This window comes from Papaver somniferum, chromosome 9 (genome assembly GCF_003573695.1).
Source record: "Papaver somniferum cultivar HN1 chromosome 9, ASM357369v1, whole genome shotgun sequence".
In the NCBI taxonomy this organism is placed as follows: Eukaryota; Viridiplantae; Streptophyta; class Magnoliopsida; order Ranunculales; family Papaveraceae; genus Papaver; species Papaver somniferum.
In genome coordinates, this window is record NC_039366.1 from 17,278,257 (window position 1) to 17,303,683 (window position 25,427).

At 36.5% G+C, this 25,427-nt stretch overlaps 1 protein-coding gene and 2 long non-coding RNA genes across 4 annotated transcripts; all 3 read right to left on the bottom strand.

Moving 5' to 3' along the window:
* Positions 1-1,521: 1,521 nt before the first annotated feature.
* On the bottom strand, positions 1,522-2,898 carry LOC113308825. Its single transcript, XR_003340110.1, has 3 exons — positions 2,822-2,898; positions 2,078-2,336; positions 1,522-1,819 (listed from the first exon to the last, which is right to left on the bottom strand). It is a non-coding gene; the product is annotated as an uncharacterized LOC113308825 (long non-coding RNA).
* A 4,600-nt stretch (positions 2,899-7,498) lies between these two features.
* On the bottom strand, positions 7,499-9,013 carry LOC113311485. The gene is made up of 3 exons (XM_026560318.1): positions 9,004-9,013; positions 7,987-8,867; positions 7,499-7,510 (listed from the first exon to the last, which is right to left on the bottom strand). The coding sequence occupies exons 1-3, from the start codon at positions 9,011-9,013 to the stop codon at positions 7,499-7,501; spliced, it is 903 nt and encodes a 300-aa protein (XP_026416103.1).
* A 7,421-nt stretch (positions 9,014-16,434) lies between these two features.
* On the bottom strand, positions 16,435-19,857 carry LOC113308797. Of its 2 annotated transcripts, none has more exons than XR_003340083.1 (3): positions 18,592-19,857; positions 17,395-17,650; positions 16,435-17,040 (listed from the first exon to the last, which is right to left on the bottom strand). It is a non-coding gene; the product is annotated as an uncharacterized LOC113308797 (long non-coding RNA). The 2 variants fall into 2 exon arrangements; XR_003340084.1 differs by having other exon boundaries at positions 17,395-18,241.
* Positions 19,858-25,427: the final 5,570 nt, after the last annotated feature.

The window sequence follows — 25,427 nt, forward strand, 5'->3', positions numbered from 1 at the left end:
TATATTGCGGAGCTCTGTCCTGATGACATTATGTTGCAACCTCAAAATCAGATTGGGAATCATGTCTGAAGCTGAAAGTACTTGCAAGCTTATCCGCAACATTCCTAAACAACTCCGAATCACCTGTACGAACAGCATAAAACCAAAAGAAAATTTGAAGATCCCTTTACAAAATCCTTAACCAATGCGTAACATTTAAAGTGATTTTTTCCTACTTGCAATGACTAGTCCAGAGCTCACATGGAGTCAAGTGACTCAATTTTACAAGTTCTAATGAATAACTATATTGGCAAGTCACAGAAAGCATACATATACACAAAATAGAAAAGATACAGAGAAAGAAAAACCGAAAATAAGGAAGCTGGCGTTTAACCAACTTGAGCAGAAGAATAGACAATACCTCATTTAGTTGCAAGCTCAAACTATCGCCTCAAAACTGTTGTGAAAGGCATAAAGACAGCTCTCTCTGGTATTTCCCTCAACAGCAATTGAACTACGACGCCCATTTGTTGCATTGAATTCGGAAGCCAACTGCTCCAACAGGAGCTTTACGAGCAGCTTTGCAGGAGGCTCTCTTCGCATCAGTGTACTCCAACTGAATAGTCCCAATTTTTCACAAGGAAAAAAGGTATCGATAGAACTGCATAAAGAAAGTACAATTAAATAACCTGACAACAAGTGCCTTACTAAACTAAGCAGATAAGCTTCCTCAGAAATGGTTAACGCATTCCAAACTTCCACATATCTAATGCACTACTACAGAAAAAATACCAAGCCCATCCTGGGCGAATGTGGATCAAAGTTATCTGAATAATTCAACACCAGATCATTCTTATATTGAACCACAAACATTCACAACCACCAGTTAAAGCAAATTAACAAACACCTGTTAGGCACTTTCACCAATACATTCCTGAATAGAGGAAACACCAGTTAGGCATTTTCACAAGAACATTCATGAACAGATGAAACACCAGTTAGGCACTTTCACAGAACATTCACGAACAGCTTAGCAACAGCCTGTCCACGAAGACACCAGTTCTCCTAGCAGCAATGACAATTATGTTGATGCTGCAGGGCGTGGAACTCTGGCTGATTGCAAATAGCTTAGTCGCAGTACGAAAGCTTATCGAGCTGGCCATTCAGCGATATCCAGACCATACACTGATAATGAAATAAAAATCATAACGAAGCATGCAACGAATCTTTGTGAAGCTTTCATTCATCCAATTTTCTATCCTATCATGTTGCCACAAAATATGCAGAACCAATATATGCATCCATTATTTCTATTCACTATTGAGAACCACCCTGCGGTCCCTGCCTGAGTTTTACACCCTTTAGTTTCCCAATCGAAATTCATGTATCCTATAAAGCAGTTGTAAATAACATGGTAATAAAAACTACCATGACATATATTCAAACAACTACAACTTGACATATGTTCTTCATGCTGTTCATACATAAGAGGTGACACAATTGTTGTTTCGGGAATAACTAAAACGTTAGATCTTTTCCTTAAACAGACATTTGGAGACTAAAATTCTGATAACAGATCACTTTGGGATACCAGTTTTTACAGATATGGTACTGTCTCGGTAACAACCGCCACAGGGTTCCGTGAGTCCAACCTCAGTTTGTGAGCAACATCAACAGTGAAATGTGAGAATAAGAAAGAGATGCTAATATTGTCAAGCCCTGTCCTCATGACATTAAATCGCAACCTCACAATCAGATTAGGAGTCCTGTCTGAGCTGAAAGTACTTGCAAACTTATCCACGACATTCCTAAACAACTCCAAATCACTTATACGAACAGCCTGAAAACCAAAATGAAATTTGAAGATCTCTTGTCAAAATCCTTAAAACAATGCATAACATTTGTGATTTTTTTCTACGTGACTAGTTAAAGGGATCACATGGAACAATAACTAAGCAATCAGAAGCCATCTAATTGAGTCAAGTGACTTTATTTGACAAGTTCAAATGTATAAACATATTGGAAGGTCACAGAGAAGAAAAAAACGACAAAAACCAAACTGGCGATTAACCAACGTCAGCAGAAAAATAGGAAATACCTTGCAAGTTTGAAGAGTCAGACTCACTTTTGCAAGCTCAATTTATGGCCTCAAAACTGTTTCCATGCCTTTTTGCTTGAAGACAGTTTTCTCTGGTATTTCCCTCAATAACAATCGAACTATGATGGCACATTTGTTGCGTTGAACTTCGAAGCCAAGGGCTCCAACAGGAGCTTTACGAGCAGCTTGCAGGAGGCTCTCTTTCGCATCAGTGTACTCCAGCTGAACAGTCTTTCCCCTAAAAATGGTGTCGACAGAACTGCATAAAGAAATTACAGTTAATATAACCTGACAACAAGTGCCTCACTAAACTAATCATTATTGTACAATAACTTACTAAGCATACTACCTAAGCTTCCTTTAATCATAACAACACAACCTCCTCAGAAACAGCATATGCATTCCACATGTCTGAGACATTGATAAACATCGCAACTAACCTGACTCAATTTATGTTTTATATTACAATACCTAAAAAAATCAAAAACCATGTTTATCTCGATTTATGTACACAAAAACCATGAAATAGATAAAGCCCCTCTTGGGTGCATGTTTTATATGCAACACCAGATCATTTTTTAAATTAGATTACAAACACTGGGAAACACTAGTTAGTCAAATTTACAAACACCAGTTAGGCACTTTCACAAAAACAATCATGAATAGAGGAAACATAAACTCTTCCCAACCCAACTAAGATACCGTTAAAACAAAGCTAATTCAAGTTAACAAAAGAAAACTTACTCAAGATACTCAAACAAACTAAACCAGTAAAACAAACAATATGATGACCAGACTTGTGCTTTGTCTGCCTTGGCAACTCAAGCATCACACGTGATATCTCACACGGTTGTAAGTTCTGCCCTAAAAGATATCGAGAAGATATTTTCTTCTTCCCTTGTTTCATTTAGATCTAACCAGAGACGAGAGAGGTGAAAGAATGAGAAGAATATTAGGTAAGGTGACTGGCACTACACTTTCATCTCGATTGAACTCGAAATTTTTTAACTGTTAATGATTAAGATTCTTCTCTTAATGTTACAGCGATGAAAGATCCTGAAGAACATACTTAGAGACGATGAAAGTATAAGTTTGAAAAATTTGCAGTTTAATTGGTCGATAAACAAGTAAGTTATTGAAACCCAATCGTTGTTTATGCTTGAATCAGATGATATTTTGTGCTAATTTGTAAACGAATTGAAATTATAATTTAAGGGTTTCATGAATTTTTTTTTTCTTTTGTAATTTAGGGTTCAATTTGTGTGAAACTGAAAGTTTTGATTGTTATTTAACATGAGTTGTATGTAATATTTTGACTTGCTGGTGTGGATTTTGACATGCATGTATTGGATTTTGTTTGTATATATATCAGGGTAATATGGATAGGAACATCAGAGTTACTGTGAGCAATGGAAATAATAAGTTTACACCTATGTATTTTCCAAATGTTGTTGCTGGTATTAGTGGTCTTGGGTTTATACAAATGGTGAAGGATAGGATGATCAAAATGGGTATGGAAGAAAAGTTTAACCTTATGTTGTTTGATAAAGAAAATTTTATGTGTGAAAAGGAAAATGACTTTATTAAAATGTGGAACAAAGCTGTCCCAGATGAAGATGGATTTGTTGAGTATAAAGTGTTTATGGTTGATGGTGATGTACCATTTGGTTGTGGCAGTGATAAGGTAAATAGTTCAGTTGGTGGTGCACACAGTGGCAGTGGTAGTGGTTTGTCTAGTCTATATAGTACTCCTCCAAAAAAAGGGTTAGTAAGAAGCTTAATGTTAGGAAGAGTCCAAGACTAGCTGAACTAGCTAAGAAACAGTCTACAAAGCAGCAACAGAAGACAGAGTTCAGACCAACTAGATTGAACTTTGGTAATGAAGATGTGCCTGAAGTTATGACAACACAAGCTAGTGTGGCAAACAATATACATGATCAGCAAGAAACGGAGTTCTGGGATGATGCTGTTACACAATGTTCAATTATTGAAGATGCTAATATTAGTGAAGACCCAGTGAATCTGCAGAATGAAGAGGAAGATCAGTGTCATCCAGATGACAGGCCAGAATTTCAGTATGATCTTAGTGCAGATGATGAGGACGATGAAGACGAAGACGAAGACGAAGATGCTGTTGATAGTGCCTATTATGAAGAATTTTTGTCCAAGTTTTTTAATAATGAAGATGTTAGGGATGGAGTTGGTGATGTGGAATGGAATTTGGATGGGTCTGGTGATGAGATTTTGCCTGATAGTGGTGGGGTTGGTGATGAGAATTTAGCTGGTGGTACTAGTGGGGCTGGTGATGAGAATTTAGCTGGTGGTACTAGTGGGGCTGGTGATGAGAATTTAGCTGGTGGTACTAGTGGGGCTGGTGATGGTCATCAGTATGATATGGATGAAGATGAAGATGAAGAATGGGAAAAAGACTATGGTGGATATATTGGGAAACAAACTCTGACAATGGAGAATGAAGAAGCACCTGACCCTGAACCTGGTGTGTTGTGTACTAAAATGGCATTTCCAGACATAGTTGCTTTCAAGAAACATCTAAGAGAATATGCAGTACTGAAATTTATGCAGTATGAAATTAAGAAGACAGATAAAGAAAGATGTTATGCTGTTTGCAAGTTCAGACACATCAATGACTGTGAATGGAATGTGAGTGCAAGAGCAATTCCTAATTGTAAGACTGTAACTGTCAGGAGATGCAACTTAGAACACAAATGTAATAGGACTGGTGCTGATAAAAACCCAAAATGTAATTCTAGATTTGTAGCAGATTACTTGTTGAAGACAATGACTGCTTCCACTTCTTTGAAGAAGGGTAGAAAAATCATGAAAAAAATCATTTGGCCCCAATTAAAGGTTGACATACCTTATTGGGTTGCAAATGATGCAAGGGTATGACATTTTTTAACATTATTTCTTCTTCAGTTTATTGGTTCTTTGTTTAAGAAATTCACATGGCTAACTTAAGTGAAAATTCAATTTTTTTTGTGTAAACAGAATCTGGTCCTAGGCAAGTTGAATGGCACTTTTGAGGAAAGTTTCACCAAAGTTCCACAACTTTGTACTGCTGCTACAACTTTGAACCCTGGAAGCATTGGCCACTTCACTTATGCCAAAGATGGAGATGTTGATAGATTTGAGAGTTTATTTATATCATACAGCGCACAACTTAAAGGATTCTCAAATGGTTGTAGATTGGTTATAGGGCTTGATGCAATGCACTTGACAGGTAAATTAGGTGGTGTAATGATGGCTGCTACAGGTTTAGATGGTGAAAATAGCATATTCCCAATTGCTATGGGTGTTGGTACGGCAGAGACAGAGGCTAATTGGTACATTTTCTTGAAAGAATTGAAGACAAAAATACCAGATCAGTATGGATTGACATTTATCTCTGACAGACAAAAGGGTCTTACCGAGGCAGTGGCTGAGTTATTTCCACTGGCAAATCATAGGTTTTGCTTTAGGTAATACAACTTATGTTTATTATTTGTACCACAACAATTTTATTTTGGATAACCGTTTGTTACCTTTTTTGCAGACATCTATACCAGAATTTCCAGAACAATGGATACAAAGGGGAAAAACTGACAACCCTTCTATGGCAGGCTGCGAAAGCCTATAAGTATAGTCACTGGAAGGTACGTACTATTTGTAAATTTGTTGTACTTTTTTGTGGTAATTGTCAGTAGTAATTTACTACACCTATTACATATTTTTTAGGTACATATGGATGAAATGCTAGAAGTTAATAGTGATGCACATGAGTATTTGATGGATTTGGACCCAAAACACTGGGCAAGGTCATGGTTCCCACACGATGTTGCTTGTGAACATATAAATAACAATTTTTCAGAAAGCTTTAACAACATGGCTAAAAAACTTAGAAACAAACCTATCATCAAGTTGGTCACCATGTACACAGAGTTGGTTAATGGATTGTATTACAAGAGAAGGAAACTAGCTCAAACATGGCAATCTGGTGATCTGGTACCTGCTGCCAAAGATCTCATTGAGGTGATGGAGTCCCTTAGAGGAAACTTTGATGTTGACCCTGCAGAAGAGATGAAGACATATGAGGTGACTAATAAAATCACAAAGAAGGTCTTTACTGTTGAAATTGAAGAAAAAACTTGCACTTGCAGACAATGGCAACTAAGAAAATTTCCATGTGTGCATGCTACCTGTGTTTTGCATAGATTGAATCCCAATTGGGCAATGTGAGTAATCTTTCACAATAATAATCCCTACAATTTATAGAATATAGAGCTTCAATGAATGAGTGGTGTGTGTTATAGGTTGCAGTAATCAATGAATGGGTTATTTATGTTTGCAGGTACTGTAGTAAGTATTATACTGTGGACATGTATAGGACCACTTACTCTTGGTCAATAACTCCACTAGGAGACATTGATGAGTGGGAAAGTCAGGTGACCTTTATTGCTTGTTTTGAGAATCTTTTTTTAAATAACATTATCTTATTTGTACTTTTTATTTATAATTTTTTTTGTTTTCTTTCTAGATCTAGGTATATAAAGAATACTGAACATAATCCCTTTCTTCATCTTGTGTAGTCTAAGGTGGATCTGGTTGCTCCAATCAGATTAAGAGATCCTGGAAGACCTTGTGTAAGAAGGAAGAAATCTTGGATGGAGAAGAATAAACAAAGCAAACCTAGGCATTGTAGTACATGTGGTGGTGATGATCACAACAGCAGAACATGCAAGGGTGGGCCTGTTGGATCTAATCCAAAGAAGAAAAGAGTGAGAACAGAGATTCTTGTTGATGGAGATACTATTGTTGTAGGAACTATAGACACAAAGAAGATCAGGAAGAAATCTGCATCAGCAACTGCATCTTCAAGCAAAAGTGGAACTGCTGCTGCTGCACGTTCAACCTCTGTCCCTAAAGCTACATCTGTTGCTGGATCGAAAAGGAAGGCAAATGGAACTGCTGCACCTTTGACCTCTGCCGCTAAAGCTACATCTTCTACTGGATCGAAAAGGAAGGAAAATGGAACTGCTGCACCATCAACCTCTACAACACCATCTACATCTGTTTCAAAGAAGGTAACTACTGCACCAACCACCTCTTCCGCAGGTGGTGCTGGTTCTTCTTTAGCTGCTGGTTTGTTTAGTCAAACTTACCATGGCACAGTTAACATACAGAACCAGACAAATAATATTTGTGAACCATCATCAAAAAGGCAAAGAAAGCCTAACTCAAAGTATGTCTAGTCTAGTTTTTCTTTGTTCTAGTGGTCAGTGGTATTATGGTTGTATTAAGACTTACGGTTATGTTATGCTTCCCAAAAACTTTGAAGACTGGCTATGTTATGCTTCCCAAAAACTTTGAAGACCGGTTATGTTATGTTACCTAAAGATAATATGGTTGTAATATATTATGGTATTATGGTATGACCTGTATTATGGTATGATGGTATGGTCTTTATTGTTATAAAATTAGTAGTGCAATTCATATGTTATGCTTACATAAAGCATTTTACTTTCAAATTGTTCACGTAGAGCATTTTCAATCAACGGCTGTAAGCATTTACTCCGGCGACGTGTCCCAATTTGAGACAATGGTCACAGAAGTCAAAATGGGAAAAGGTAATATTGTTTTGGTAATTTCACTGAATATCACGTGCGAGTCACGTGCTTACTTCTTCATCTCAGTCCGTCAGATCTTTCGCATACGTGGCAACATCTTAGCGGTTCGGGGTATTTTTGTCTTTTTTGGCACGTGAGAACTCGCACACGCGGAGTTAACTGAAATTTCTAACAGTGGGGCAGTTTTCCAACTTTTTTTAACGTTGGGGCAGTTTTCCAAGATTGCAGTCCAAATTGGGGCAGTTTCCCAATTTTCCCTTTAATAATTAATGGGCATTCGGCAACCCTTGATGAATCATAACCCATTTCGTTCACAAGGAAATTCATAACTTCCATAATCTTCTTTTCAGAGGCCGTCATACAACGAGGATTCTTCCTAAATGCTAATTGAAGTTGATCCTCAGACCAACCCCATCTCTTGTAAACATCCTTTTTTTCTCTCCAATTGGCTTCCGTCATTGATGTCAGTCCATGTATAGCCACAAGAAAAATAGTATTGAAGGGATTAAAACCCATTTCTTTAGTCTTTTCTACAATCTTTCTAAATTTATCGGCATCTGCAGTAAAAACTCTAGGATGCCTGATCAGATAATCAGATATTTTAGTTTCAGGGACACCTTGATTTCTTAAAAGCTCCAGGTTGACCATCACTCTTTTAACTCTGTTTGCACTGAGAATCCAATGATTCCGCTTAATCATTTTAATGACGGTTTGGTCAGAATGAACAATGCTCTCAAGTATATCGAAAGAAGGGATTATTACTTTATCAAAACTGTACTTGAGGATCGTTGGGTCAATTGAGAAGAAGTTAGCAAGATCAGGTCCAGAAAGCCCTTTGGATTTGAAAAAATCTAATTTTGGTTTTAGGGTTTTATGAGGATCAGATGAGAGGATGGATGGATACTTATTGATCAGTTTAGAAATGTCGGGTTGAGTAAATCCATATGTTTTAAGTAGGGTTAGTACTGAAGCTGGTTTGGTTGTGGTTTTGAAATTGAATTTCTTAGAAGCAGTAATAGCTTCAGATTCAGATAATCCACATGAATTAATCAGATAAGAAACCACAAATGATGAATCGGAATCAGAAGTATTAGCATTATTACTAGCAGTGGTAGTAGATTTTTTTTGTGGTCCCAGTCCGGTGAATTTACCGTGCAACCATAAGACTATATCCACATTTGTATATGTTAAAAACACTTCAATGGTCAGGATCGCCGTCAGGATCGTAAGAATTTTTTTTGTCCTATATGATAATGGTATCAGCCCCTAATAAAGTTGGTATCACCTATATAAATCATTTACCTATATGCATTGTTGTTTATCACTTTAAAATTGCTACGGAATTTTCATTTGGTAAAATTTATGATTATCAGTTTATGTTTATAAATACTAGATAGATCTTCATAAATTGAAAAATGATTGTATACTTCCTCTGTCCCACTATTAAGTGACCTAATTTAAGTTTGCACAATTATTAAGGCTAGCAAGAGAAAAAAAATATTTTTAAACACTTTTTATAATTATACCCTTTAAGGATAATAAATAGTGAAATTTTGAAATGATTTATCTCTCAAACTATACCACGCTCCACGGATGTTCGCAAACTTCGTATCATTGAAAAACATTTTAAAACACCTACGTAACGGATATAAACACGACTATCAAATTATGCATATTTCTTATATTTCTTATAATCAATTAAAATGATAATTTTAGAAATATCTCTTTATTTAGTGATGTAGGTCACTTAATGGTGGGACAAAATCTAAAAATAACTAGGTCACTTATTAGTGGGACGGAGGGAGTATCATTTTTATTTTCTTTCAAACACCAATACCTGTGTTTTTCGGATATGGTACCGTCTCGGTAACAAGTTGACAAAAGCAGACCGGTGAGAATTAGAACTCATCCCACCCTCCGCGGAAAATATGCTTTGCAAGCCCCTGCAACTGCTCCTGTTGGTGTGTTTCCCTCCTATTTTCTGCACTTTCCTTTTCCCTTTTTATGTGAATTTGGAGGGAATCGCAGTGAGCGCACAGAAGGCGTTCCTCGACTTGAAAGCAGCTTGAGATTCATTTGTGGAGTAAACATCCCCAGTCTCAGCCATATGCACGGTCCAAAGTTGCATCCATGGCATCATCTCGGATTGCCTTGGCTACCATGTTCTCAACATCCGCCACAGGATTCGGTGAGTCCAACCTCAGTCCGTGAGCAACATCAAAAGTGAAATGTGAGAATAAGAAAGAAATGCTTATATTGTGAAACCCTGTCCTGATGACATTATTATTGCAGCCTCACAATCAGATTGGGAGTCCTGATGAACTGAAAACCAAAAGAAAATTTGAAGATCCCTTAACAAACTCCTTGTACAATGCGTATCCTTTAATGTGATTTTTTCTATTTGACTTGTTAAAGGGATCACATGGAACAATAACTAAGCAGTCAGCACCAAAAGCAAAATGGCGTTTAACTAACGTAAGCAGAAAAAAGGAAATACCTTGCGAGTTGATACACATTACAACTCTAGCAACAGCTTGTCCACGAAGACGCGCAGTTCAAATGTGGAGATCACAGAGATATTTATATTAATAGAATTCTGCAACGCTGTTACATGAATTTTGTTATTGACTGAACAAACTGAAGACTTAAACAAAAGCTAAGCTATGACTCTAATTGTATGTAAACATAGCAGTAGGAAACTCTTAGACCACTTCATCTGACTGACTCAAACAGATTCTCTTGAGTTCTCAACTGTGTTATCCTTAACATCCCCCCTCAAGTTGTATCGTAGCTGGCGAATGTGCAACTTGGACCTCAGAATGTGAAATATCGGTGCTGAGAGACCCTTTGTGAAGATATCTGCCAGCTGATCTCTCGAGCTGATGAACCTGACACTGAGTTGTTTATTTGCAACACGTTCCCTGAAAAAGTGATAATCAATCTCGATATGCTTAGTCCTTGCATGAAATATTGGATTAGCAGTAAGATATGTACCCCCCAGATTATCGCACCACAGAATTGGTACAATTGATAAAACACCAAGTTCAGATAATAAGGACTGAATCCAAAGTATTTCAGATGTTGCAATAGCTATTCCACGGTATTCAGCTTCAGTGCTCGACTTGGAAACCGTTTTTTGCTTACGTGCACTCCATGAAATCAAATTACCCCCAAAATAAATGCAATATCCACTAGTGGATCGACGATCATCCAAGCCACCTGCCCAATCTGCATCCGAGTATGCATGTAGAGAGAAATCTTTCGAGGCATGCAGATGAAGACCATAATCCACAGTATATTTAAGATATCGCAGTATTCTTTTGACAAGCTCTCAGTGTTCAATGTATGGATCATGCATATATTTGCACACTTTGTTGACTGCTACAGAAATATCTGGCCTGGTTAAGTGCAAGTACTGCAGTGCACCCACCACACTGCGATACAAAGTTGCATCTTCAAATCTCTTTGTTCCTCCTCGTTGAATCTTCACATTTGTAACTAATGGTGTGCACACTGGTTTAACACCATCCATCTTTGTACGTTTCAGAAGATCAGTTACATATTTTCTTTTAAGTCAGAAACAATTCTTTATCACTTCTTAAAACTTCTACACCTAAGAAGAAAGAGAAATCTCCCATGTCTTTAGAAATGTCGGGTTCAGTAAATCCATATGTTTACAAGGTCAGGTGTAAAAAGCCCTTTGGATTCGAAAAAATAGTAATTGATTAATTTAGAAATGTCGGGTTCAGTAAATCCATATGTTTTTAGTAGGGTTAATACTGAATCTGGTTTCGTTTTGGTTTTGAAATTGATTTTTTAGAAGCAATAATAGCTTCAGATTGTGATAATCCACACGAATTAATGAGATAAAAAACCACAAATGAAGAAGAATTGGAAGTATTATTACTAGCAGTAGCAGTAGAGAAGGAAGAAAAGATTGAAGTAACCCTAGTTTATGTAAAGTGAGAATACTTAACTGATGTTGGTGCTGATAATAATGTTGAAGAAGAAGATTCTCCATTGATGACCGCCCTCTTCAGATTTGCACCTAATTTACACCAAACTGATCCAAACATTTCAGCTTCACCAAAGTAAGAAAAAAAAAAGATGGTCTTTGAGACTGGTTTTCAGCAGAAATGGATGGGGAAGAAAAAGTAAAGCAAAAACAATAGTAAAATATTACAGCATCTGAGAATGAATTTTTGAAATCTTACCCCCATGGTTTTTACTAATAGGTTGTGGTAAATTTACAAAACATTTTCACCGTGCAACCGAAAGACCATATGCCATATGGATATCTTTTGACAGGCTCATAAATTTTCTTTGAGGAAAAGTGAAAAACACTTCAATTTCCGGCTTGCTATGCATTTGTGTTTATCACTCTGATTTTCGCCGCGTCACCTAAAAGGCTAGTTTGGTATTGCTGTGAATTTTAGAAAAACGCTTTTTTGTTGTGTTGTGATGTGCGTTGCTGTGTTGTGCTGTGGAAATAAATCGACGTGACGTTTGGTAAATTATAATTTAAAAAGCACTGTGTAATTAACAAACTGTAAATTATGTTTGGTAAACTGGTATTTAAAAGTGCTGGTGATGTAGTTAATGACGAAAATAGACATATTTCAAAAATTAGTTTTAAATACAATTTTATTATAATACATTATATTTCTAATTTTAACATTTTAACATATTTAATAAAATATAAGTAATATTTATTTTATTTTTTATTACTTAATAAAAAATTATGATTATGGTTTGCTTAGAAAATATCATTATTTTAATTTTTATTAAATTTTTATTATTTTAAATAATGATTTTTAATTATTATTGTATTTATTATTTTAAATAAAAAATGAAAAAAATAGAAAAACAAAATAAAAGTTAGAAATATAATGGGGTAAAACTTGTCTTTATAATACATTAACAAAGTTAAAATAGAGAATTAATTAAATCGAATTATGTGGGTCCACAACTTCTGCTTTTCCAGCTTTTAAAAGCTAGTGCTGAGTAGCTTTTAAAAGCAGGCCTAAAATGAATGTGCTTCTCTCCAAAAGCACTTTGAAAAAAATTTACCAAACATAATTTTTGGTAAAAGTTTGTTACATGTTTGTTACAAAGTGCTTTTGGTTGAAAAAAAACAATCCCAAACGGGGTTAAAAGCTATACATGTACTCGGCCGGACTCGACCTTGTCCTCAAAAAGATCGATGCAAAAACTTCTATCTCACACCAACTCCAACAAAAACTCAAAATTGTTCAGTAAAATTTATGTTTATCAGTCTAAATAAAGGGATTTTTGATAAAGTATCCCTAATTTTAACTTTACATTAAAAAATGTCCCCATTTTTTTTAACTTTCTAAAATGCCCTTGGTTTGACCGTTTTATACAATAAACGTTAAAAATCGGTAAACGGCAGTTAACAGCCGTTATTGCTTAGGTGGCAGCGCAATAATAGTCTAAAGAGCCCTTTGAACTAAATAGAGTTGAATCTACTTGAATCGCCGAGTTGAAACGCTGATTCAACTCGAGACAATAAGAAACACGTGGCATCCATCTAACCATCCATGTAAAAGAAAAATCAACGGCCCACAATAAGATCTAATCTCCCAACGGTCTTATTCCCAATTCCATCTTCTTCAACCTGTATATATACATATGATCTTCCATATGTTTCTACAACTCAAAAAAATTCACTATAAGCTAAGAAAACTCAGAAACAGTGAATGGTGGAGGTGCAAAAGACTCTCCAGGTAGTAGTAGTAATAACAACAACAACAACAATCATAAGGTGAGAATGAAAAAAATCATCACTCATTGTGCTATGTGTGAATAAGGTAATCATGACACAAAAGTGTGTCCTTGGTTATATTCTAGGTGCAAGCATGTTCCTTGTAATGGTGTAAGAGCATTGCTTTAATCTACAACAAATGAAAACTATGAGAAAATATTTTTAAAGTGCACAATACCTACCTGCAATTATTTTGAATGGTTTGAAGATGCTTCTAACCATTGTAACTCCAAGTTGGTGTTGTTACCTTCAGATAAAAGCTGCCAAGCTTGTGGAGTAGATGATCACTGCTTTGAAAGTTGTCCGCTGCACCATCAAATTTGCTTCTCTTCAACCTGCAGTTCCAGAATGTACCTGAAGATATGCAACAATCAACACAACAAGGGAATAGCTTACCTTACCTGCCAAAAATGTGATGCATTTAGATGGGCTACAGATGATATCTTCCTTGTTGCAAAGGAGAGAGTTAGAGATTCAACACAACAAATGATTGATTTTATAACAAAATTAGGAAAAGGTCTTAACATGTAAACCTGCTTCATTTCATATGTAATACATGATTTAAAAAGTATTATTTCATACATAAAGTTGTTCCAAAATAACATTGTTTTCCAAAATAAAGATGGTCCAAAATAACGTTGTTTTAAAAAGTCATAACCCTAACTACTGCAAACCACATAGTGTCATTCACTTCTTTGTCTAACTCATGTTCTTCTTCTTTGAAGTTGTAGAAGCTTTAGCAGGAGCTTTCTTAGCTTTAGAAGAAGATGCAGCAAAAGATGGTTGAAGCAAACACAAACCACTCACATTCAACCTTTCCTCTATGGTCAAACCTATTTTCACACCAAACCCTAAGTCTTTTCTTGTCACTCTTTTCAGCCTTAAACTCACATTCATTTTTAACACAGAATAACTTAAGATGTCTTTTGAATGCATCTTTATCAGGAAAGGTAGTACCTACTATCATTTGTGAAGGATCTAGTGGTTTAAGAAAATCTGAGTCATCAAAAAGCTCACCAGGTTCATCCTCAAACTCAGGGTTATCATCTTGAAAATCCTTGTAATACTGTGGGTCTTCTTCACCCTCTTTACCTAAACAAGTACAAAACAAAAAGCTCTAGTTAGTTCTACACCTTCATCACTCGTATAAACAAGCCATAACAAAACAAAAACAATAATGGGAGCCCCAAAATAATATGCTACAACCATAAAAGCAAGAACATTAAAGTGCCATGTCAGTCTTCTACCTTGGTCATTTACTTCTGCACCATCATCATTATCTGCATAAGAATAACTTAAATCAGTTAGTACAACAACAACTAATGCATCAGTAAATATTAAATGCACAAAAGTAAAAAACAGTAACTCAAGTGCTTAGGTTATAAGCACCTTCAACTGCATTTTCACTTTCAGCATCACTTGAATCTTCACTGTCTTCATCACTATTATAAGCAGATGCAGCTTCAGGATCTTCTACAGGATGGCACTCATCCAGTTCTTTGTTCTCAAGTTGAATTACAGCCTCATCTATTTGTTTTTCTTTCATTTTCTTTAACCAATATTCATCATCAAAAAAAGTCATCATCAACTAAAAGTGGTTCCTCATTTACTTGAATTGGTGTACTACTTGATCCTTCTCTCAAATTATCACCAACAACACTTGCTTGAGTAGGTTGTGAACTGCCCTGCCCAAACAACTTCCTAGCAGTGCCACCACCATCACTTTTGTTTTTATCACCTCCAAGTCTTGGGCTTCTTCTCACTTGAGGTGACTTTGATACTGATTTCTTAGGTATGACATCCCATTCTGGATTTTTAATCTTGACTACCAACTGAATGAAACCATTGCCATTTACTACAGCATTGTCCCAAAACCAAAAAAAAAACACTGATCATTCTTTAGAGTCAATGGATGTCCATTGTCTGATATCCACATTAAAATAACTTCATCTATATCTTCCAAACACAACTTCCTCCTGTGAACCATTTGCTGAGACATCCTCAGATTCATCTTATCTCTTTGTAACTTTTTGAAAGCAAATTGAATTTTACTGTCAGTACAATAACAACTTATGTCTCTAAATTTGCTTTTTTCCCTTATCAATGTTGCCACTGAAATATACAGAAATTCAAAACAACATTATTAGGTATTGATACAAATACAAACCAAATCCAGACTCAATACACATACAAATACAAACCCAATACACATACAAATACTAACAGAAACTCTAACAAAATTAAACAATTAAAAAATAAATAAATAAAAGGCTTTCATCAGATTCAACTGCAGATTCTTCACATCATCATTTGTTTTCAATTTTAAGTGACAGACAAAAACAAAACGAAGATTCCCTTTGTTTTTCACAGACAAAACAAAAGAAACAGATAAAAAATGATGAAAAAGTGAGGGTTTCAAAACAATAAGTTATGGGTTTCACTTTATATTGATCGAAAAAGCTTCCAAATCATTTGATTTAATCATGCAAGTACAAATCTAACAAAATCAAAACTTAGGGTTTCAAAATATCTTACCTGGACATCACCTTTTCCTTTCCAGTCGTCGCCATCGATGGAACCATTCAATTTAATCTTCCATAGACTGATGAATCAAACCAAAAACATCTATCGATTTCACTAATCGATTCAATTGAATCGCCAAATTATTTTTTATTCTTCTCTGAGACGAAGAAAGAGAGACAAAAGAGAGGAAGAAAGAGAGGGTCAAGTGAAGATATTTCTCACCCTTTTAGATAAGTGATGGGTTTTTAGATTTGACCCAATTTTTGACTAGGTAAACGCACATTGACTCCATTATGCCGGTCCAAGTGGTGAAAGTAAACGGTGAGGGCATTTTAGAAAGTTTGAAAAAAACGGAGGCATTAATTTTATGGGTTTAAAAAAACGGGGATACTTTATCAAAATTCCCTTAAATAAAATCATAAACTGAAAAGTGATTATATCATTTTTATTTTCTTTTAAAACATATCGAGACCAGTATTACAAACACAAGGAAAGGTATTGTCTAGTTAACAACTTGACAAAAGCAGCTGAGAATTAAAACTCATCTTCATCCTCCCCGTCAATATGCTTTGCAAGCTGCTCCGGTTTGTGTGTCTCCCTCCTGTTTTCTGTGATTTCGTTTTCCTTCTTATGTGAATTTTGAGGGAATCGCAGTGCACGCACAGCCTCGTTATGCATATTGAGACAGAACGCAATTCTCGAGTTGAAAGCAGATTGATGTTCATTTGTGGAGTAAACATCCCCAATCTCCTTCGATGCCATCCACCCATTTGCATGGTGCAAAGTTGCATCAATGCACCATCTTGGATTGTGTTGGCTACAAAGTTCTCAGCATCCGCCACAGGGTCCGCTGAGTTCAACCTCAGTTTGTGAGCAACATCAACAAGCGAAATGTGAGAATAAGAAAGAAATGCTTATATTGCGGAGCCCAGTCCTGATGATGTTGGAGCCTCACAATCAGATTGGGAGTCCTGCTGAGCTGAAAGTACTTGCAAACTTATCCGCAACATTCCTAAACAACTCCAAATCACCTGTACGAACGTCATGAAAACCAAATGAAAATTGTAACATTTAATGTGATTTTTTCCTACAGGACTAGTAAAAGGGCTCACAAGGAACAATAACTCAGCAGTAAGCACCCATCTAACTGAGTCAAGTGACTTTACCATATTCGTAGGTTGCAGAAACCATCCATATATACAAAATCAAAAAGATACAGAGAAAAAAAAAACGTCTAAAAGGAAGCTGGCATTTAACCAACGTCAATCCTATATTGGTAGGTCACAGAAAGCATCCATATATACAAAATAGAAAAGATACAGAGAAAAAAACTCACTAAGAGGAAGCTGGCATTTAACCAACATGGGTTGCAGAATAGGCAATACCTCATTTAGTGCAAGTTTGAAGAGTCAAACTCACATTTGCAAGCTCAAATTATGGCCTCAAAACTGTTGTGAAAGGCATGAAGACAGTTATTTGCCTCAATAGCAATCAAACTACGATGCCCATTTGTTGCATTTAATTCAGAAGCCAAGGGCTCCAACAGGATCTTTACAAGCAGCTTGCAGGAGGCTCTCTTCGCATCAGTGTACTCCAACTAAATATTACCAATTTTTCACAATTAAAAAGGTATCGACAGAACTGCATAAAGAAAGTACAGTTAAATAACCTGACAACAAGGGCCTTACTAAACTAACCATTATTGTACAATAACTTACTAAGCAGACTACCTAAGCTTCTTCTAATCACAACAATACAACCCGCATCAGAAATGGCATATGCATTCCACATAACTAATACATTGATGCACTTCACGCATAAGCTACTAGAAAAAAACCATGAAATGGATAAGCCCATCTAGGGCGAATGTGGATCGAAGTCATCTAAATAATTCAACACCAGATCATTCTTATATTGAACCATAAACATTCACAACCACCAGTTAGGCAAATTTACAAACACCTGTTAGGCACCTTCACAAATACATTCATGAACAGGGGAAACACCAGTTGGGCACTTTCACAAGAACATTTATGAACACCAGTTGGGCACTTTCACAAAACATTCATGAACAGGTTAGCAACAGCCTGTCCACGAAGACACCCAGTTCTCCTATCAGCAATGACAATTATGTTGATGCTGCAGGGTGTGGAACTCTGGCTGATTGCAAATAGCTTAGTCCCAGTACGAAAGCTTATTGAGCTGGCCATTCAGCGATATCCAGACTGTACACTGACAATGAAATAAAAATCATAATAAAGCATACAGCGAATCTTTGTGAAGCTTTCATTCATCCTATTTTCTATCCTATCATGTTGCCGCGAAATTCTCTATTGACTATTGAGAAACACCCTGCCTGAGTTTTACACCCTTTAGTTTCCCAATTGAAATTCATGTATCCTATAAAGCAGTTGTAGATAAACATGCTAATAAAACTTACCATGACATGTATTCAAACAACTACAACGTGGCATATATTCTTCATGCTGTTCATACATAAGAGGTGACACAATTGTTGTTTCGGGAATAACTAAAACGTGCTTTGTATGCTGTAAATATGTGAACTCAGATAATGTACTTACCGGTACTGCGCAGTCATCTCATGAGATCCTTCAGTTCTGAAGTAGCTGTTGCTAATTTAACCGATCTTGGAATACCTCCATTGGTTAAGGAACTTCTTGCTCATACTTTCTTACAAACTTCTCTAAAAATTACTCGTCTACCATAGCTGAAGAGATCTTTTCCTTAAACAGACATTCAGGGTCTAAAATTCTGATAACAGGTCACTTTGGGATAATCTTCTCCTTCAAGCTATAACAATTGATGAATCATAACAGAATTTTCTTCTCAGGGGCCTTCATACATGTAGGATTGTTCCTGAGTGTTGATTTAATTTGATCCTCAGACCAACCCCTCGTAAACATCCTTTTTTTCTCCAACTGGCTTGATAACAATACAACTACCACATCCAAACATTCTCATTTGTTTGAGGGAAACAAACAAGAATGTATTACAAAAGTTACAAAATTAGAGGGAAGCAAAATGTCTGATGCAGGGGCAAAGTTCATCAAGATTACACATCGAAGAAAAATTCATTGTAAAAATCTCATCTTTTAACTTTTAAGAGACAAACTGCACATTTGAACAAAAGAATAAATCAGGTAAGTTAGGACCAAAATCCTGAAGAAATCTAAAGAATCATACCTGACCGGTGCCTCCTTCAGAAGATTTCCTACCCTGTGCTGTAACAATTTAAGATTTTTAGGTAAAGACTTGAATTATTAGGTTAGGAATCAGACTGCTTTATGATAAAATCGATACTCTACATCAATTCAATTAAACTAGTTACTCTACATCAAATCCAATTAAACTACTTAGAGAATAATTATTTTACAAATTAGAAAAATAAACACATTCCGATCCACTAATTCAAACACATTCCGATCGGACAAATTGTCTAAGCTTTAGGGTTCTTCCGCAGCCAGTCGAACTCTCCTCCTCGCGCCGCCATCATGACGTTCTTCCTAGCGCAACTCATACAATCGACACCTCCGGCATCCAACAGAACGAAGGATTGTGTAGAAACAATGCATCCGCAGTGCAGCCGTTTTCCACAAGATTCGCAGTTCCTCCAACCAGCAGCACTACTGTGAAACATATCGCAGAACCTCCCTGAGTCGTAAGCTGAAGCACATGTTTCGCAGAGTTGAGCAGAATCTCCGGTTCTGAGACGCCATCCTTTTCGATACGTTGTTTCGGATTTAGTGTCTCTTTCACAGCTTGGATTAAAGCACATCTTCATTTTCATCATCGGAGGAAGAGAAGACATCTCCAAAAACCCTAGAAAATTCCACTGAAACCCTCATCATACTCTCTTCCCTTTATGGTATGTTTATAGTCAAAGTCAACAGTTTGACCTGACTTTTAATAGTGGGACCCGAGGACCTGCCCTGAATAGTGAAATGGTTAATCTGGGATCTGGGTCTCGTCTCGGTAAGGAGGTCCTTGACAGCGGTATGTTTGGGATGTTCCCTTGACATTTTTTTTTTTTTTTGTGAATTAGGTACTCCAATAGAAAACTAACTTAAGGCGTTAGCAGCCGTGATTACAACAGTGTTATAGCTATGTATTACAGCTAACAAATTAAAGAAATTATTCACAAATACAAGATCAAAAAGAAGATAATTCTTATTATTATAATCTTATCAATTCTGGTTACACAACTCATGAATATATATAGAGCCCAATATATTATGATAAAGCAAAGATCTTATATACTAGGAAACAATATATTATCCTTAAATAAGGATATATATTAGCACTCCCCCTCAAGTTGGTGCATAGATATCACACATGCCCAACTTGTCCAGAAAACTCAAGTATTTTTTGCATGACACTCCATGTGTGAGAATATCTGCAAGTTGTTCTTCAGACCGAACCGGTGGCAGCTCAATAATGTTGTTGTCCAGCTTCTCTTTGATGAAGAACCTGTCGACCTCCACATGTTTAGTACGATCATGTTGAACAGGATTATGAGCAATATCACGCGCAGCTTTGTTATCACAATACAGAGTAATAGGATCCTTGAGAGGAACCCCCAAATCCTTAAGGAGAAGCCTCAACCACAAAGTTTCACAAGTGCCATCTACCATACCTCTGAATTCAGCCTCTGCGCTTGATCGTGTAACAATATTTTGTTTCTTACTTCTCCAAGTAACTAAGTTACCTCCCACAAAGGTAAAGTAGCCTGCAGTATAACGTCTGCCATCTATTTCTCCTTCATAGTCAGAATATGTATATGCCACAACCTTTCTATAATCTTCATTTTTAGAGAATAAAATTCCTTTTCCAGGAGCAGACTTCAAATACCTCAAAATACGTAAAACTGCATCCATGTGTTGTTCACCTGGATTGTGCATGAATTGACTAACAACACTGAGTGCATAAGCAAGATCTGGCTTTGTGTGAGATAGATACATCAATCTCCCCACAAGTCTTTGATATCTCATTTTAAGCAGGAACTTAATCAGGTTCAATACACAAATTTACCTTTTCTTTTAAAGGTGTATGGATTGGCTGACATGCTAACATGCCCACTTCTTTTAGCAGATCAAGAACATATTTCCTTTGTGATAAGAAAATTCCTTCACTGGATCGAGAAACTTCAATCCCAAGGAAGTATTTAAATGAACCAAGATCTTTCATCTGAAATTCCTTTGGTAAGTATCTTTGCAAAGATTTCCTCTCCTATGGATCATTCCCTGTCACCACCATATCATCTACATATATGATAAGAGCAGTAATTTTATCCTTCCTTTTCTTTATGAACAAAGTATGATCAGAATTACTATGACGATATCCAAAGTTCCTCATAGATTTGGTGAATCTGCCAAACCATGCCCTTGGAGATTGTTTTAGTCCATACAATGACTTGTTTAGCTTACATACCTTCTTACCATGATATCCTGGAACTGAAATACCAGGTGGGAGCTCCATGTAAACTTCTTCAGTTAATTCACCATGCAAGAAGGCATTCTTTACATCAAATTGTTGCAAAGGCCAATCCAAGTTTGCAGCAAGCGATAACAATACTCGTACTGTGTTGATTTTCGCTACTGGAGTAAAAGTTTCTGTATAGTCGATACCATAAGTTTGGTTGTACCCTTTAGCAACTAATCTTGCTTTATAACGTTCAATCTCACCATTTGCCTTGTATTTAATGGTGAAAATCCAACGACACCCCACAATCTTTCTTCCTTTTGGACAATCAACATAATCCCAAGTATCATTCTGAAAAAGGGACCTCATTTCTTCTTCTATAGATGCTCTCCATTTTGGATCAGCTAATGCTTCCTACACATTGTTAGGAATAAAAACAGTATATAGTTGATTCACGAATGCCTTATTAGCTTTAGACAAACGATGGTGAGAGACATAATGACTCATAGGGTACTTAACCTTACTAGAGATTTCAGGTTCATATATGGGTTTAGGAATACCACTGTTTACACGTTGTGGAAGTTGTCTCCTAGATTCTTCAAGAACACCCGTAGCAGACGATTGGTTTGGTGTTTCATCTTCTTGAGGTAACGTAGACTCTAGAATCTCTTCTATCATAACCTCATCTTGAATCTCTATATCACGATCTAATACTGTACTTTCTGTTTCTTCTCGTGAAGAACTTTCATCAACAGATTCTCTTACCATATCATCATAGTTGACAATAACATATACATCAATTTCCGATATATCTTCATCATAGTTAAGAGTCTGAATTTCCTTATGGTACCCCCCCTGAAGTTCAGACTCACATGAAAAATACATAGTATCTTGATGAAATACAACATCCAAAGTAGCAAACATTCTTTTGGTTGGAGGATGATAGCAACGGTATCCCTTTTTAGTTGTTGCATATCCCACAAATACACACTTCAGAGCTCTAGGAGCCAACTTATCACGTTGGTTCTTGTGCAGATGAACATAAGCTACACAACCAAACACATGAGGCGGCATATTAGGAACAGTTGGATCCACAACTGCTTCAGCAAGAGCTTGATGGGGTGTTTGAAATACAATGGTACTGGATGGCACTCAATTGATAAGATATGCTGCAGAAGTAAGTGCCTCTCCCCAATACATCAGTGGCATATGTGCTTCTATCAATGAAGCACGGACCACTTCCAGTAAGTGACGATTTTTTCTCTCTGCTACTCCATTCTGCTGAGGTGTATTAGAGCAAGTAGTTTGGTGAATAATCCTGTGTCCCTCAAAATAATGTTGAAGGTCAGAATCCATATATTCACCACCATTATCACTATGAAGTACTTGAATCTGTTTGTTGTACTGAGTGTTAATCATCTTACGGAACTTTTGAAACAAGGCGGTAACTTCACTTTTGTTTTTCATGAGACACACCCACGTCATTCTAGTGCAATCATCAATAAAAGTAACAAACCATCTTGAACCACCCAGGGTAGTAGTCTTAGATGGCCCCCAAACATCAGAGTGTATGATCATAAAAGGAACTGGACTCTTATTGAATGATAATGGAAAAGAAGCACGATGGATTTTTGCAAGTTCACATACTTCAAAATGAAAACTAGAAATATCAAGTTTTGCAAAAAAAAACTAGGAAATAATTTTTTTAAATAACCAAACGACGCATGTCCCAATCGTCGATGCCATAACAAAATTTGAGATTTTTGTCTCTCCCCCTCAGAACCATCAGCAAGAAGAGTTTGACGCAGCTTATCCGAACTACTTGACACCAAATCCAGATAATACAGCTTCCCACACTTAACACCATAACCAATCGTTTGCTTCGTTGTGATGTCCTTAAAAACACAATAGTCATGCCAAAATATCACTACACAATGTAAAGTATTAGTTATTTGGGAAACTGATAGGAGATTACAGTCTAATGTAGGAACTACTAAGACAGAATCTAAGTTTAAAGTTTCAATGAGAGATATTGACCCTTCACCAGTAATTGGATCTTGTGAGCCATTTGCAGTAGAGACTGTTTTTTGTAAGGATGGTTGAAGGGGAGAGATTTGTTTATAATCACATGTCATATGGTCTGTGGCACCGGAATCAACTATCCATCAATTATTCGAAACAAGTGAAGAAACATTTAAAAGCTTACCATCATTACTGATAGGCGCATTTATGTGCCTAAATTGTCCTCAATGTTTCGTATTGTTGGTACTCGTTTTCGTCCTTATTATGGTGTTTTGTGTATTTTTAGGTATTTTTGGAAAATAAATATTGTTGGAAAAATCGGCTCGAAAAATCACTCGGAACACCCCCGGAAGACACTTGCTACACGGAGCCCAGATTTGGTTAAGGGGCACCTCAATTACTAAGGGGCATCCCAAAAAGGCAGCTGCTGTTCACACCCCTACTCTGCTAAGGGGCGTCTCTTCTTCACGTACAAACTGTTTTGGCGGGAAAAATGGTGTATCACCTGCGGAACTTTTGGAGACAATTTTGACGACATTTCTGTTCGATTTCTTCGTGGGTTTGGATTGATATCCACCTGTTTCACCGAAATAGGGTTTGCATATGGGTCAGATACGATAAGGGAGGCAGATTTCTTCATATCTCGGCAAAACAGGGACACGAAATTCTGTTGTGCGTTCCCGGTTTTGTGAGTAATTCGCAGAGGTTGGTGTGTGTCTTCAAGGAGTTTCACTACAACATAGACTTTGTCTCAGCATGTTTAGAGGATGCAGGCACGTGGAACTGATAAGAAAAGGAAGTTTCCTTCGACAAACAGGGCAGTTAGAGCGTCGGATATTCTTTCCTTGTATTTGGGGGATATGCTTTGAAGGGGAGAATATTTTGTCGGAGGATTTCATTCTTTAACAGTGGAGAGAGCATTGACAATTCATTAGATAGCAGAGAAGACTTTCTGTAACTGGCAGTGAAGAGTAAAGGTGATTGATAGTAGATTATTTTCGGAATTTATTATGAGAAGATATGGAGATTGTCGCAGCCTGTTGAGTATAAAAAGAGTTCTGGAGATCATATGAGGGGGGATGAAGAGTTAAGGGTATTTTTAGAGCAACAAAAATCGCTGCAGAGCGATTCTGCAGTAGCAACAGAGAAGAGGAAGAAGAGAGTTGCAGACGACACATCAGAAGTGTCGTTCTCAAGAACCCTAAAGCTGAAGAACATAATACTGCAGAGGAAAGTCGTAGTCAGTGTCTTATATTCAATATGTTCTGTAACGGTCCATTAGTCACGCTTATCTTCAGTTAGTAACACCTCTTGTAACAGTGTATTATGTAACGTCCATTAGGTGTTGCAGATTCGCTGTTTTATACCTTTTCTCCTTGTAAACACCTTTTTGAGCAATGAAAAATTCCTTTGAGTGTGTTTTCACCATGTTGAGCTAGACCCCATCACTGGGACAACGGAGGAAGCAACTTTTCATGATTGTGGTAAATGAATTAATTCTTTTATTGACTTTTTGCATAGATTTAATTGTTTTATGATTTCAACTAATTATTTGTTATTTTGTTAGATGCCGCATGCTTAATTTTAATTACTTTAGATGCGTCATGATTTTAACTTACAAATAATATTTTACGAAATCTATTTTTGGCAAAGAACTAGAGTCACAATTTCTTCTGTTTGAGCTATATTGTTTAGAGTTAATGACTAAACCACAACAATATGAAAAGTAGTGAAATCCCGAGTCCCGGTCTCTCTTCATCCTATGACAAATTTTGTATATATATTTTTCCTTATTTTCTTTATTAAATCTTAAAACAAATTCTCAACAAATCTGAGTGAACGAATCATCTTACTACAACATCATTGAAAATTAACCATCAATTTTTGGCGCCGCCGACGCGGATTTGTTTATAAATTTGTTTTTAGTTTTTTTTTTATTTGTTATTTTTTACGCGTT